Genomic DNA, 16,265 nt, shown 5'->3' on the forward strand with positions numbered 1-16,265 from the left:
GGGTGTAACGATAAGGGATAAGAAAAGAGCAGATTGGGTGAGGGAACAAACGCGAGTTAATGACATCTTAGTTGAAATCAAGAAAAAGAAATGGGCATGGGCAGGACATGTAATGAGGAGGGAAGATAACCGATGGTCATTAAGGGTTACGGACTGGATTCCAAGGGAAGGGAAGCGTAGCAGGGGGTGGCAGAAACTAAGGTGGGCGGATGAGATTAAGAAGTTTGCAGGGACGATATGGCCACAGTTAGTACATGACCGGGTTCGTTGGAGAAGTATGGGAGAGGCCCTTGCCCTGCAGTGGGCGTAACCACGCTGTTGATATATATATGTATATATATGAACGAGAAGAAAGGGGGTTAACCCAGGGGCTCGATTTTTATTAGTCATATCATAAGAAGCCAACAAACACTGACACCAAGGACAACATATATATATATATATATATATATATATATATATATATATATATATATATATATATATATATATATATATATATGCTTATCATATTGTGAGCCAGTTTCAAAGCAGTTTCGCCAGTTGGTATAGACGCTTGCTTTCGTCTGTATGTACGTTTCGCCGTCGTGATATGGCGTAGAGCAAGACGTAGCACGACCCGATCGCGGAAACCAGCCGCAATCGCCCATGCACTGAGGTTGAGTGCACCCTGAGGGGCCAAAATTATTTCGGAGCTCCGCGCTACGGCGTTCCTCACAATCATATTGTGCTTTTTTGCCCCTAAATAGAGAATTTTGTATTGCGATAGCGATTACATGGACGCTCCAAGTGGTGACGTCAGCATTTCCTCTCAGTTGCGCTGAACGCCAGCGCCGCGTCAGAACAAGGCCACAGTGCAAACGCTCAGTTTAAACAGCATGCGACATTGGCATGCGCTCGCTACAAAGACAAAAGGCCGAGCTCACGCTGACGCTAACTGAACTGATCGAAGTCGGCATCGAACATGCTCGCTTCTCGCGATGTCGCCGGGTCTTGCGACGCCTGATGGTTGGGATTCGCTGCGTGCCACGGCTGCTGATTTATCAGTAGATCTACTGATTTTTAGTATTTTCTGCTGACTGAGTGATAGGCGTACGAATCTACATCTTTTTTTTACCTTTCTACGAATACGAAAGATAAAGCTGCTGCTTTTCCAGTTTAGAGTTTATATTATTGTAATGTCACCTGACGAACGAAAAAAAAAAATTGGAGGACGCTTAAGCTTCGCCTTCAACAGTGGAACGCGACAGCGTTCCCGTCGACCCGCCAAGCGGTGTAAGACAATGGGCTACGGCGCAGCGACTACGCGCCCCGCATCGGACGCGGTGAGCGTCGAGCAACGCAGCGTTCGGCGCGGCAACGAAATGTGCGTCTGAGCAAGCGACGCACGCCTGAGCCTTAGAAACAGCTCGTTTCTAAGGCAACACCGCATTCACTAGAGACGCTTTTGTACCGCTTTGAAGCATCGAACTCGTGGCTCATTCTGCTTCTGGACGCCGTGCAGTACAGACGCAGAATGGAGGGCTCCTCGAGAGCTGCGAAAGCGGCCGACGTTGGCCGTGGTACCCCGTGTTCTGCGTTGCCCAAGGATTACCGTGTCATCTTGCCTCCGTTACCAACAGGTGAAGGACAAAGGCGCGCAGTTGTATTGCACTGCGACGTCACTGGACGGCCTTATAGAATCGACGAATTCCGGAAGCCCTTGAAGGATGCTGGAGTAATTCAGCAAGTAGGTGGAATTGGTGCATACCAAATGTCGCACGTGTGGCTGCTGAACATGAAGACGGATGAGGCAAAGCAGACGCTGCCAGACGCCGGACCACTACTGGTGAAGAACCGGCCATGCCTCGTCATTGATCCAGCGAGGCAAGAACCCAGGATTAAGCTACATTGGGTCGCGTTCGACGTCACCTCTGAGACCATTAGACGAGCCTTCCGAGAGTATGGCGAGATAAAGGAAGTCATCAGTGATCGGTGGAAGGCCGAGGACTTTGAGGGCGCCGAGTCAACGACTCGTCTAGTGCGTCTTCTGCTGCGCGATGGTGTCACACCAGACCGCATCCCACATCAGATGCGTCTTGGTAGCGGCACTGCGCTAGTGGTTGTGCCTGGACACGCTCCGTTATGCCTTCGTTGTCACAACACTGGACACATACGACGTGAATGCCGAGCGCCCAGGTGTGCTGCTTGCCGAGCGTTCGGGCACGAGCAGGCTAATTGTACTCGCTCGTACGCCAGAGTTGCAACCGTAGGTGGTGAAGCAGACCGGAGCGAGATGCTCATGGACGAGGAGGAAGCGGAGAGCGTGGCTGGGATGGTGGCGTCTATCAGCGACGCGGCCGCAGTGGCGGCGTCCACCAGCTCAGCAGGTTCGCAAGAAAACGGGGCTGCAGACGCACGGGCAGCAGACGCCACTCTGGAAGACGCTTCGACAGGAAAGTACGAAGAAGGTTCGGCAGAGCGCCCTTCTGAAACCCACTCCTTAGGAAAGCAGCTGCCACTAAGTGCGTCCGGGAGTGGTGAGAAAACAGCTGAACTCAAGACTGCAGTAAGCGAGGTCGTTGCGACGCTCGAAGACAGTGATTCGACGGATGAGGCTGCAATGGACGCCGATGCAACATCTACGAAGCGCCGACTCAGCAAGGCAAGCACGGCTTCCCAAGACACCCGGCTACGAGCAACGGAGAGGCGTGGGACCGAGCCTGGAACCAAAAAGCCTCGTGTGGCCACCAGCGATCAGCGGTCGGCGTCGCTTACACGAGGCGGCGGCAAGTCGACGCCCTGAGCGTCGACTGGACTGTGTGTTGCTACAAGGCAAGGTCTGTGAAGGGAGCGCCGTAGGCTCGGTCTGGTGTCACTCGCCAATATGGAGTCCTTAGAGAGGTCTATAAATATTGCAACACTTAACGTCCGAGGGCTTAGTGCCAAGAGGCGGCAAAACCAACTTTACCGCCTCGTAACGGAGCATGATTTTGATATTGTAGCCATTCAGGAGACCAAAGTGGACAGAGAGGATCAGACAGAGCGTATGGTGCGTCCTTCCACGAGACGCTATAACGTGTGTGTTGCCCATGCGGTGGGGAGGTCGGTCTTCGGGGTGCATTTTGTTACTTCGGTGGAGTCTTGGTGCTGTAGTGCAGTCGGTGACTACCTGTGAGTCAGGCCGTTTCGTTGTATCTGACTTTTCCCTGTCAACAGAAAATTGGCGAGTAATTTGTCTTTATGCACCAACTCAGGCTCAAGAGCGAAAGCTTTTTTTTTGAAGAAACGGAGACGTACGTGAAATGCGAGCGTAGACTAATCCTGGCGGGAGATTTCAATTGTGTCTGTACGGAACGTGACAAAACCAGTGGAAAACACAATGATGCAAGTACTGCTGTTTTGAAAGACTTGATTGCAGAATTTAATCTAGAAGACGTGGGTGGATGTCTTTGTGGTGGAAAAGCGGTCACCTTTACCCCACTTTCAGGGTGCGAGCCATGCTAGACTTGACAGAGTGTACGTGTCGGCTGAACTAATTCAGTCGTATCGAGATTATCGAGTCACACCTGTTGCATTTAGTGATCATTGTTTGGTTTCTTTCCGAGTTGGAAAGGAAAAAACAAATAACATTTCCTGGGATTTTCCTGGGATCTTTGGAAATTGAATGCAAACTTGCTGAAAGACGACGTGTTTTGTGATCAGTTTCTCAAGGCTATGGATAAAACAACTCAAAGCTTAGATAGTTGGGGAGATAAATGGGAGGTTTGTAAGCAAACAATTAAATTGAAAGCACTTGAAAGGGCCAGTGTTTTAAGTCACGCGAAAAAAGAACTCGAGTCCCGGCTTAGATTGAATCTGAAGCAATTATTGGAAGCTGAAAGTATACAACACGGTTATTTCTTAAAAGACATAAAAAGCATAAAGCAAAAACTTGAGCTGATAGACCAAGAGCGATACAATGGAGCATTGATTCGAGCCAGAGCTGAAAAATGGTGCACAGGAGAAATGCCGACAAAACGTGCCTGGGGAGTCGAAAAGAAATATGCTTCCCAAAATGCAATAACAGAAATAGAACATAATGGGTTACTGTCTACCAACAAAGAAACAATAGCAAGTTGTTTTTTGGAATATTACAAAGTATTGTTTTCTCGTTGCCAAGTTGACACTGACAGATTTAAGAAAGACTTCATGTCATTGATGCCAACATTAGATGATGAAACTAAGGAAGTATTAGAAGTGCCCATAACAGTAGAGGAAGTTAAGAATGCGATTGACCATTTAAATAATGGCAAATCACCAGGACCGGATGGCTTAAGCGCTGCATTGTACAAGGCGTTTAAGGGTGTTATCGCGCCTGTTTTGACTGAAGTATACAACGAGGCTTACGCGAACAAACATCTACCGCCGTCCTTTTTGTCAGCACACATGGTCCTAATACCAAAAACTGAAGACCCAATTAAATTACGTAACGTCACATCGTATAGGCCGATTAGCCTGACAAATATAGACTATAAAATATTAATGAAAGTATTGGCTAACAGGTTGCAGACCGTAATGAAAGATTTAGTCGGTCCACATCAAACGTGCGGAATAAAAGGAAGGACAATTATGACAAATATAAACATAGCGCGATCAATCCTTGAATGCTGTGACGCAATGCAACTAAGTGTCGCTATGCTCTAGGTTGACATTGAGAAGGCATTCGACCGCGTGCCGCACGATCTGCTTCTATGTATGCTTGAATATGTGAATGTAGGCAATGTGATCAGTGAAGGTGTGCGGATGACTTACGCCGGATGTACGACGAGATTGATAATAAACAAATCAGTAGTTGAATACATGCCAGTACAGCGCTCGGTCAGACAGGGGTGCCCATTATCACCGCTTCTTTTTTGCATATATATTGAGCCCTTTTGTCCAAGCGTAATTAGGAACAACGCGATACGTGGATTTCAGTTACATCAAGCCGAGGTAAGCCTTCTTGCTTACGCTGATGACAGTGCAGTTTTCTGTGTTGACCATGAAAGTATAATGCATACCGTCAATGCTGTTAAAAGTTTCTGTCAAGCAAGTGGTAGTGCAGTAAACTGGGACAAGTGCGTTGGGTTCTGGCATGGGGAATGGGACGTCGCACCAAGGATGTTTTTGAACATTAAATGGCAAGAAACACCGACAAACTATTTAGGAGTACCCCTACAGTACTACTCTGACAATGAGCCTTATTGGAAAAAAACAAACAGAGGTGTTACGTGAAAATGCACAAAAGTGGAAAGGATGGGATAAGTCGATTTTCGCACGGGCCACGACGTGCAACCTATTTCTTGTAAGCAAGCTATGGTATGTAATGCAAGTTTTGCATTGCAGCAGGTTAAATGTACAAAAAATGCACAGAGTGTTCGAGGTCTTTATCTGGAGCTCTCTATGGGAAAAAACGAGCCGAACAAATCTGTTTAAAAGAGGGAGTGATGGTGGGCTCGGTCTAGTGCATCTGTATGCGAGACAACTCGTCTGTCGATTTGTTTTTCTCAGAGATGTAGATCATACCTTTCTCAGAACTATGTTTCAACTGAGGGTGGGTAAAGTGCTACCAGAGTTTGTTGTGTCTTCGGTGTGTCAGCAAGGACCAGTACGTGAATATCTAAAAGAAGTGGTGTCATCTTTCCGCTTCTTATCGGTGCGTTTTTCTTTGCAATATTTGACAGATGTGTCACGCAAAAAACTGTACAAGGACCTTGTGGATGTGTTATTTCCTGTGCCATTGTACCGTGAATTATACTGTGCAGGCAAAGGAAAAGATGTTTTGAAACGCGTTAAAAAAATGCTAGTTGCGCCAGGGGTTAAAACCTTTTTTTTTAAAGCTGCACACAGGAACATTACCTGTTAAAACATGGTTAGAAGAAAAAGGTTTATTTGTTCCGTGGGGTACTCATTGTTTGTTATGCAAAAAACCAGAGACAATTGAGCATGTGTTTTTAGATTGCTGGGGTGGAGTGTTCTTCTGGGACATCTTACAGAGAACCTTGAAAAAAGAGTTGCCATTAAGTCCTCACGGAATCCGTTATCTCATGGTCGAAAACGACGATGGTGTGCCTTTCGATCTGGTTATGCTCCTGGGCCTGCACAGTATATGGCGAACTCGGACTGCTGTACACAATGCGGATATTGACGCTAGACCGGTTCGCGAATATTTTTGCGAATCGGTGTCCCATTTTGTCGAAGTGCAGAAGGTGCAGTCGTATGTACCAGAGTGGGTTCCAAGATTAGAAATGTTGTTGCAGATGCCGAAATACTGATGGCTTGTAGTCAGCAAACAGCTGACGGTTCTCGGTACTATTATCTTGTTAATCTGTTCTTCTGATCTCGTAAACTCTGTGAAAAGCGAGGCAATAAAGAAAAAAAAAGAACTCGTGGCTCAGTGGTAGAGTCTCCGTCTCACACTCCAGAGACCCTGGTTCGATTCCCACCCAGCCCATCTTGCAAGTTGTTTTTTATTCATGAAGTGCCTGCTGGGATTTATCGCTCACGGCCAACGCCGCCGACACCGACGCCGACGACACCGGCTTTTGTGCGACACGAGCTCCTTAACGCTGTCGCGTTAAAGGATGCGATTGGTTTAGTGCAGAACACATTCTTGCTCATGATACCTTGCTGGTGAAGCAGCGCACAGACACGGACACAGTGAAGAGAAACAGGAAAAGACGACACTCGCAGCGAGTGTCGTCTTTTCCTGTTTCTCTTCACTGTGTCCGTGTCTGTGCGCTGCTTCACCAGCAAGGTATCATGATCACACACCAACTAGCCCAACTTTCCACTTTACTGAACTACACATTCTTGCGTTTCCAGATTCTCAATTGTGGCGCTACCTCTGTTTTTGAAGCTTTCTACTATGAACAAAGATGGGGAAAGGGTGAGGCGGTGAAAGTGAGTGCGTAGCCGACAACTATGAAACCCCTATGAACCGCTACCGATGACTATTTTCCTGCGGCGCTTCGAGCGCCTGCCCTGTCCTAAAAGGGAACGGCAACCCCCACTTACTAGTTCCGACTAATGCAGTCATGTTGTCGGTTGCTGCTCGTATCTCTATATCTTGTGTTCTGGATATCTTAGTTAACAGGCCATTGATAAGGGGAATGGACGATTTTCACAAAAATAAACACGAGTGCATTTAATGTGGTATTGCTGGCGCCGCCGCTTGAGGAATTTAACGACACGCGTAGGAATTTCACGTTATACCTGGTCATTTTGAATATATCTGTTCACGCGCAATAAAGTTTATTTGCGTATGCTATGAGGGAATCATGTTTTCTTATTTCTGGAACATAGGGCTTGCTTGAAACACTAAAGCTTTCTGGCAATAACTACCATCTGACGCCGTTGAATAGGTCATCGGAGGTCATAAATGTTTTTAAATTCGCGCTTGACTACGGCTTTCGGGAAGCCCGGGTTTCTGAAAAGCATCGGCAAGAATCTAGAGATCATTTTCGCACTATTTTTTTAGAAGCTACAGTAGAGTGCTTACTAATATAAGGGCTGAATTCGTGGGTTCAAAAACTGCATGCGAAAATTGAAATGAGAAATCTACCGATTTCTACTGATATTTTGCGATCAAAACTACCACTATTCTTTTATGGGTCGTAGCAAAACTGCGCCAGATTCTGCGGTGCCGGCGGTGAAAGCGAAAGCTACGCTCGTAATGTGCACAATGCTTCGCGGTCGCCGGCGAGGCTTCCCACGTGTCACATCCCAAATCCCTCCGTCATTGCCCTGGAGGTGCGAAATGCGGTCACACACTTATGGCGTTTTTCACTGGTCGATTCGGAGCAGGATTTTTTGCTCCGCGGCAACGAATCCGAATTTCACTGGTCGATCTGGAGCGGGTTCGCGCGTTCCACTGGTCGTTTCGGATCAACTCGCTCCGCGCCGGATCGCTCTCACTTGCTCCGCCGCCGAGACGCGGATTCGGGCGGAAATAGAACGCGTCACATGGCGTCACTTCCGTCTTCAAGCGAAATCGGTACCCGGTCGGTACGCACAACATTGTGTTGGGCATAGTTTGCGGAACCGGTTTGTGTCACGTGCACGCAGACTTCCTGTGTGATCTCCCGCGGAGCGTTCGTGCGCGCGCTCCACTGGCAGACTCGGATTGGTGTAAGCCGAGCGCTCGCTCGAGGATTCAGGCGGTTGCTCCAGATCGACCAGTGAAAAACGCCATTAGAGGAGCGAAGTGCTGGACGGTGAGGAAGTGGCCGTACGTCTGAGCGTCGCCGCTGCGACGGCTCCAGACGGGAAATACAGGCGCGTACGACATCTGTGCGAAGGAATGAGTGGGTAGTTCGGCGTATACGCATAGTGTATACACGTGCGAACGTTGTGCTGCCGATAACGCGGTGGTCGCACAGTTCCGCGATGCGGCCTTCTTTCGAAACAGTCGTTCGGAGTACGGGGCGCGCCGTTTGGATAAACCCTTTTTGCGTCGCCGCCGTAAAAGAATAAATAAATTAAAAAAACAAATTTCAGCGATGCTCTTTTCTTTAAATTCACCATCTAGTGTCATGTGTAAGAGACATGCGGCGCGAAACGGCGACGACGTTGACGAGAAGGAAGTTACGGGGGCACGAGGCGCGTGACCCGAGCCGTGAACGGGAGAAAAGCAGCGCTGAGCTGGCATTGCCTGCATGGCCCTGGCTTAAGAAGGTTGTCTCGCCATCACTGTACTGGCGACGGGAGCCGCGGCTGTTCGGTTCCAGAGGCCGTAATGCTGGCATCCCGAGCAGGGGCGGCGCCAGGATTATTTTACTGGGGAGGCACCCACGACAAGTGAGTTCCTTTGGTGGGCAGGGAGGCGGCGAACTGATGCGTTGTGTTTCGGCTATGTTTAACTCCCTTCCACTTTCCTCTATCATTTTATAAATGTTCAAATTGATCAGTAGAAAGTCCGAGATATATCTTGTTACATGGCACCTACGCTTCCTTCAGTCGCTCAAGACTCCAATAAACATGCACAGTGTTCTCCTTAGGTAAGTGCAACGCAACAGATATGGAAGCTGCGCATGTTCAATAGATGTCAATCATTGCTGAGCCCAACGTTTCTGTACAATAGAACTGCTGCCACTATTTCTGAACGTGTTTCTTAGTTTTTCTTTAATTGAACTAACTGAACTTTACCAGTTATTCGGCGTGCTTTCTTTTTGCCTCATATAACAGTGAAAGGATGTAAAAAAAAGCGAACGCTCATTGACGCAGCCAGAGAGGCGTAGGTGGACAGACTGCTGTGGCAAGCGAGGACCAGAATTAACGTGGTTGGAAGGAATAACAGTACAACTAATAGTTAGTTTAGTGGTTTGTGTAGAACATCTTATAAGGTTTTCGTATATTTTCATGGTTATGAAGGGTTGTTAGTTTTCATTTTCTTTTGGTGATTTTTGCTGTGTGAGTAAATCATTGTCTGCTGTGCCGCTCGGCGTCTCATTCCTATCTCCAGAACGCATGCCTTCGAGATCGGTGACATATAGTAAAAAAAATATAAATAAAATAAAAAATAAATGGCATTTATTTTTTGCCTAAGGCTCACTAGGACTCATACTCAGCAAATTTCTACTCAGCCAGCCTCACGCTTCCGGTTTAGTGTAAACTTGCGTAAGTCTGAGTCGACTCGTGAGTGAGTTTGCCGACCTATCCCAAGGGCACTCTCCATTCCCCTTTGAGCTCAGCGCTTTCGTTCGCAAGATCACGGTGAAAATAAATCCAAATGAGAATAGGCACCTTATCCTGAATTCCTATATCGAGATGGCATCGGACCATGCTGGCTAGTGTGACTAGTTTTCCTATGACAATGTTTCCGATGGCAAATGGGATTGTAACGAGTGGGCTAGTTCCCGCCCCAACTAGCCTGACAGCAGACACTATTTGGTTCTGCTAAGCTTCCGGAAACACGTGCATGATTCAAAGGACACAAATTGTGTGCGTAGACATAGATAATAATACAAATATTAAATACAGGAGCATAAGCCACGTGCGGATGTCAGGACTCCACATATTTGAGAAATTGCAGATGCATTTAGCGGGCTCCTGCCCGCTATCGTTTAATTCCTTTTTTAAGCGCTAACGCAACTTGGCTGCCAAGGAGAAGAAAAAAAGTAATATTCGAAAAAGTCTGCAACTCCACGTCACGTTTTGACATCTTGACGAAAGCGCAAAATTGAATTTTGCAATGCTTTCGCTTTCTGGCACAAATTTCAAAACACGCGACCTCTCGACAGCCATTCAGAGAGTCAACATGGCGGATAACGGCCCGTGCAGCCCACCACGTGTGTCGAGAATAGAGCCTTAGAGCGTAGAGTTTCATCCGATAATTAGGAGAGGCAACATAGACGCAAATGTCTACGGGAGCTGCAAGCGCGGCGGCTTATAGCCAGCATGGAAATGACGGGTAGTAAAAACTTCGTCCTTTTAACGATTCTTGGTAAACTCGTCATTTTCAACAACTAGGGTGTAATAAGTATATAAATAAACATTAAGATTGTTAAACCGCAGTATTCGAACGCAGGGCCCTGGCACAGAAGACCAATATTGAAACTATTACGCCACCGACGCATGCATCGACAAGCGGTATAAAACGCCCTTATAAATTTCTCGCGGGCAAGCCAGCGTGTTAAGACGCTTGGTGGTGGCGCGTTTTGATTTGGCCACCTTGACAGGTTGAACTGCCGCAATTAATAGCGATTATGCGCATTTGAAGAGTTTTCTGCACTTGGAAAAGTATACATTGCTTTGAAATTTTGGACAACCAAGGCAAACAACGCCTCATAAACAAAGCCACAAGAACGTTTGACCCCACAAGCATGGAGATCACACAAATCGATGTACTACTCACCATTCCAATGGTGACTGAATGATTGTAGCACCGCCACAGTTCTCTCTACTAATTACTGTAGGAACCTCTATGCTTTAGAGCCTCAGTAGCCTTAGGAGAGCAGACTTATTTGATAACAGTGTTACTTTGATGCGGTGCGGGGATGTTGCACCATTCTTGTACAGATGGCGATACTTTTCGCTAGCCGCTAAATTTGAAGTGTTTCTTTCGCTGATGTTTCGCAAACCGGAGCTGCCGCTAAGTTATTAGCTACAGTAACTACAGTACTAGCTACAGTTACAGTAACTTAAGCTCTCGCGTCAGGCAAGAACCACCTAGACTGGTCAGGCTTGGCTGTCATCTGCTTCAGCTCCCGTTACATACGCTTACGTTTTATGTCACTTGTCGCATATCAGTGTGCGTAAATCTTCTCTGTCTGCCTCAGTTCACGCTGCATAAGCCTATCTGCTGACGCTTGCTTGCCACGACCATCCTTGACAAATGTTTTTCACCTTATAACTGCTAAATGAATTTGAATGCGTTTACGATGCCAAGCTGGCTACATTTCAATCCGTGAAAACTATTCAGATGAAGCCCTGTTACGGTTGGCGTGTAACACCTCTGCAAAAAGGACGCTCGGGGGACTCTGCTCAACCGGAACGAAGGATGGATTCCTAATCTGCCATGGTAGTCTCGAGTCGTTGCCGGTCTGGCAGGTGCCCCGAAATGCTTACAGACCCCTTTGCGTGTGTGCGACTTTAGAACCCTTTCCACGAAATGTCCAACTCTAGGGGAGAACGTTTTTCGAGAATCAACAACGCCTAGAAGAGAAAGGATCAGCCGCCTACGATCTCCAGGACCCGCGGATTGCCACCAGCGGAGGCAAGCTCGTGAAAAATCACCAGGGAGAGAGGATCAGCGGCCCATCCACAACCAGATGCAGTGCCTGTCACGTGACGTTGACGTGAGCAAGATCCCACTACGATTTTAGTGGGCTATTTAGGGGCCCCACAATGTACTTTTTCACTTCATTCATTCTCTTCGTTTACTTCCTTCACCAACCATTGAATAAACAGTGCAAGTTTAGCACTAGAACTCGTCTGGTCCTTGCCTGGTTGCCATAGTCTAACGGACGCCTGTACCCCACCGACAACCCCACGCTACCCAATGGTAACGCCGGTCGAGGTTGAAGAAACAGGTGTCGCAACAACTGGTCGGTAGCGGAGTGGTACGCTACCCTGGAGAACGCAACAAGTGGTTGGCAGCGGTGGGATAGGCTACTCTGGCGACCCCTATTTTGGACGACATCTAAGAAATCGTCTTCTCTTCGTCCTGGTGACAACGTTCGGAAATAAGGTGTAAGTATTCATGACTGCATACGGTGAGTGCATGGTTTTTCTTATATCACTTGGCTTTACGTATCTTTTGGGGGAAGTACAGAGCAGTGATTTTCTTTAACCCTTGACGGTTGACGGAAGTTTTCAGTGCGTCGAGGTTGTTATAGAGTGAAGAGTTAGCAGCACTAAGGGTAGCCATGAACTTGAAGGCAATAAATAAGCCGCAAATGTTTAGCTTGGCCAGAGAATTGGGCCTCCAAATTGCCGAATCAAAGAGAAAGCCGGAGATCATTGAGACGATCTAAGCGATCGGGCAGACGACGATAAACTGACGGAATGCCTAGAAAGCTTTGCGGATAAGGATAAGGATAAGAGCGTAAGCGCCTAGAAGAAAAAGAAGTGCGTAAGCACCTCGAAGAAAAGGAAGAGCACCAGTGGGCAGCACGTGAGGCTAAAGAAGAGCGCGACCGTTTCGCACGTGACGCACTTGAAATGAGGCACCTAGAGATTTTCTGAAGGCTCAATATAGCAGACTTAGGGCAGAGGCACAAGAAAGCGAGCGCAAAATGACAGACTTGATGGCACCCTACGCAGTAGGAGGGGACAGGTCTTTTTCTGGTGCAGTTTGAGCGCCTGTGTGAGAAGGCAAAATTCACAAGAGACACGTGGCCGCAACGCTTGCTTACGTTACTGCCACGTGAGGTAGCTGATATCATTGCCTTATTGGGGAAAGAAGCAGAGGACTTCGATAAAGTCAAAGCAAATCTACCTGAAAAGTACAGGTTATCAGCAGAAGCATTCAGGCGAAAATTCAGGGAGGTCCAGAAGACCAAAAGTGAGTCATACGCAGATTTCGCATACACCTTGGAGGTAAACCTGAAAGAATGGCTCATAGAAGAAGGTGCACTCGGCGACGCAGAAAAGACAATGCAGTGCGTTGCATTAGAACAGTTCTACCGCCGGCTGCCAGAAAACATCAAGCATTGGGTTCAGGATAGGCCAGGCGTGGACACTATCACGTGAGTGGCTGATCTCACTGACGAGTACGTCACTCACCATGCGTTCGAATGCAGCGAAGCTCCTAAGGAGGAGATGAATAAATACAGACCCGGCAAGCCAGAGCAATGGTTTCAGTCGAGTCAGTATGAATCCAAGGAAAGGTCCGATTCGGTGGAAATTAGTGACGAGAACAACAAGGGAAAGGAGGAGTCACCCGAACGGAGGGCAGAAAGGCAAAAAGAAAAAAGAAGCTTTCGAGGCAAAAAGCAAAAAAAAAACAGTAGTTTGCTACAACTGCCAGCAAACAGGGCATATCTCCGTGGGGTGCAAAAATACCAAACTAGTGTTCATGTCACTAACTAGTAACGAGAAAAATTTGCAATTGCTAGCACCGTACATTCGAGACCTCGTGGTAAACGGCAAACCGTGTTGGGTACTTTGCGATTCGGCAGCCACAATGGACGTGGTGCACCCGTCTTGCGTGGACGAAGGCCAGTTCACGGGAGAACGTGCTTGGATAAGGCAAGCCGTAGAGACCTCCAGTGTTTGTCTCCCGGTGGCAAAGATTCGCATCGAAACCCCTTTTGGAGTACTGGACATTGAAGCCGCCGTCTCGGCACATCTCCCGCCGCAGTATCCGTAGTTGTTTTTTAACAAATCCAAGGATTTGCTGCGATGCTGGGGAATCGGGATTAGTGAGGGAATAGTGCAAGCCCTAACTCGTTCCAAAGCAAGGGAGCTCGCGGCCAAGGCAGCGCAGGAATGTCCAGTGGTGGAGGAAACAGGTTTGACGGAGGATTCGTCAACCAGCATCAAACAGGACAGCCCTATAGGGAATATTGCGGAAAGTGCACTAGCTAATCAAGAGGTCAGGAAAGTACCGGAGCCTGAAATATCTCGCCAGGCAGAATGCAGAAGAAAGTTATTGAATATAAGCCCTGCCACATTGATTGCTGAACAGGAAAAGGATTCCACCCTGCGTAACCTAAGGGCAGACGCGAAAGAAGGTTCGGCCAAACAGAACTTAAAGTTCCTCAAGAGGGCAAGTATCCTCTATAGGTAGTATACCAGTCGAAATGGAGTGCGATTCGACCAACTTGTGGCGCCGCATCCCTATCGTGAGCAGATCTTGCACCTTGTCCACAGGGGCTTTTGGACAAGGCATCTGGGCATTCGTGAAACAAAGGACCGCTTCCTGCAGGAATTTTACTGGCCCGGCTGCTTGCGAGAGTGGAAGCATTCGTAAGAAGCTGCCACACATGTCACCTCATAGGCAAGCCCGGAGGTAAGGCTAAAGCGCCAATGAAACTTGTTTCAATTATCACGGAGCCGTTTCGCCGGCTCATTATAGACACAGTGGGACCACTTCCTGCAACGCAGTCTGGCTATCGGCATATCCTCATTGTACTATGCCCCGCAACGAAATTCCCAGAGGACGAAATTCCCAGAGTACTATGCCCCGCAACGAAATTCCCTCAAAGAATTAAGCTCGGTGGAGGTCGTCAACGCGGTTTTGATTATCTTTGCGCGATAGGGGTTTGCCGCAGAAATCCAGTCAGGTCAAGGATCCGTCATTACGAGCGCACTGACCTCAACGTTTCGGAAACATGCGGTATTAAAATTATTCATTGCTCAGTGTACCACCCGCAGTCAAGCGTGGTAGAGAAAGCCCACTTAGTCATGAAACGGCTTTCGCGAGTCCTTTGTTATGAGCACAAAGCCGAGGGGGAGGTTTGCTTGCCTGCAGCAATGTTCGCGGTTTGAACTGCACCGCGCGAGTCAACAGGGGTTTCACCTTCAGAGCTCGTTTACGGTCGCTGCCTTCGTCTTCGCATTGTTCGAGAAGCCTGGGAAGGCCGGGCTGACGACCCTTCGGTTGTGGCATATGTGCTATGGCTGTTAGACCGACTATTAGCAGGGCGGGAAATGCGTAAGGCACAAAGCAGTGCTAATCATTACTATGACAGGACGGCTCGAACGCGACGCTTTGAAGTTGGGGAAAAGGTAATAATAGTGAAACCCTCATTGAAAAACAAACTACCGGTTCAATGGGAAGGACCGGTTGACATAATTCAGAAATGATCTGAAACAAACTTCGTAATAACGGTACAGGGAAAACGAAGGACACCAGAAGTGTACCACATCAATCTACTTAAACCCTACTGGCAGAGGGAGGCCATTGCGAACATGTCCCTTAACCAAACTGAGGAGATGCCTGTCGACTACTTTCCGGAGTTAACATCAATAACAGGGGCAAAAACATTCACGAGACCATTGACAAGCTAGTAGATCAGGTGGAGTTGAATCCCAATCAAAGGGCCGAACTGAGGGAACTCGTGCTTGAATAAAGAGACATATCTTTAGACACACCTGGCAGGACCACTGCGATCGTTCACGATATCGAGTTAACTTCATCGGACCCAGTTCGCTCGAAAGCTTATCGCGTTTCACCTCGTCAACGCCAAGTCATGGCCGCGAAATGAGGACGATGTTAGAACTAGGTGTAATCGAGCCAGGAGAGAGTGATTATACGTCGCCTCTTGTCTTGGTCGAGGTTCCAGAAAAGGAGCTACGACCGTGTATCGACTACCGCCGGCTCAACTTAATCACGAAGGACAAAGACCTACCCAATACAGCATACCGAGGAAAGGCTTGAGAGAGTTACCAGTGCTAATTTCATCTCCACGCTCTATTTAGTCAGAGGGTACTCGCAGATTCTGTTGACCAAGAGGGCAAGTAGGCTTGTGACATTTATTTCCCGGATGGAAAATTTTCGGCCGAAAGTCCTGAGCTTTGGATAGAAGAATTTTCACTATTGTATCTCTAGCCTTATGGACGAGGTGCTACGGGGAATAAAGGACTTTGCACTTCCGTATCTCGATGATATAGCAATCTTCATCATGGGCGGACCATATGCCACACTTTCGAACCATGTTGGGGTGTCTACGAGAGGCCAACCTAACTGTCAAGGCTCCCAAATGCCAATTAGAGCGCGCGGAGGTAGTTTATCTGGGTCACGTATTAGGGCAAGACCATCGTCTGCCTTCAGAGGCCAAACTGGCCGCAATAGACAACTTCCCGCAACCACGCACCAA

At 47.9% G+C, this 16,265-nt stretch overlaps 1 protein-coding gene across 1 annotated transcript; it reads left to right on the forward strand.

Moving 5' to 3' along the window:
- Positions 1-1,442: 1,442 nt before the first annotated feature.
- Positions 1,443-6,376, forward strand: LOC135911945 (uncharacterized). The gene has a single exon (XM_065444297.2). It carries the CDS (start codon positions 1,517-1,519, stop codon positions 2,783-2,785), a length of 1,269 nt encoding a protein of 422 aa, XP_065300369.1. The 5' UTR covers positions 1,443-1,516; the 3' UTR covers positions 2,786-6,376.
- Positions 6,377-16,265: the final 9,889 nt, after the last annotated feature.

Source organism: Dermacentor albipictus, chromosome 10 (assembly GCF_038994185.2).
Source record: "Dermacentor albipictus isolate Rhodes 1998 colony chromosome 10, USDA_Dalb.pri_finalv2, whole genome shotgun sequence".
NCBI lineage: Eukaryota > Metazoa > Arthropoda > Arachnida > Ixodida > Ixodidae > Dermacentor > Dermacentor albipictus.

Coding starts and splice junctions, on each gene's coding strand:
- LOC135911945 (XM_065444297.2), top strand. CDS start 1,517: ATGGAGGGCTCCTCGAGAGCTGCGAAAGCGGCCGACGTTGGCCGTGGT.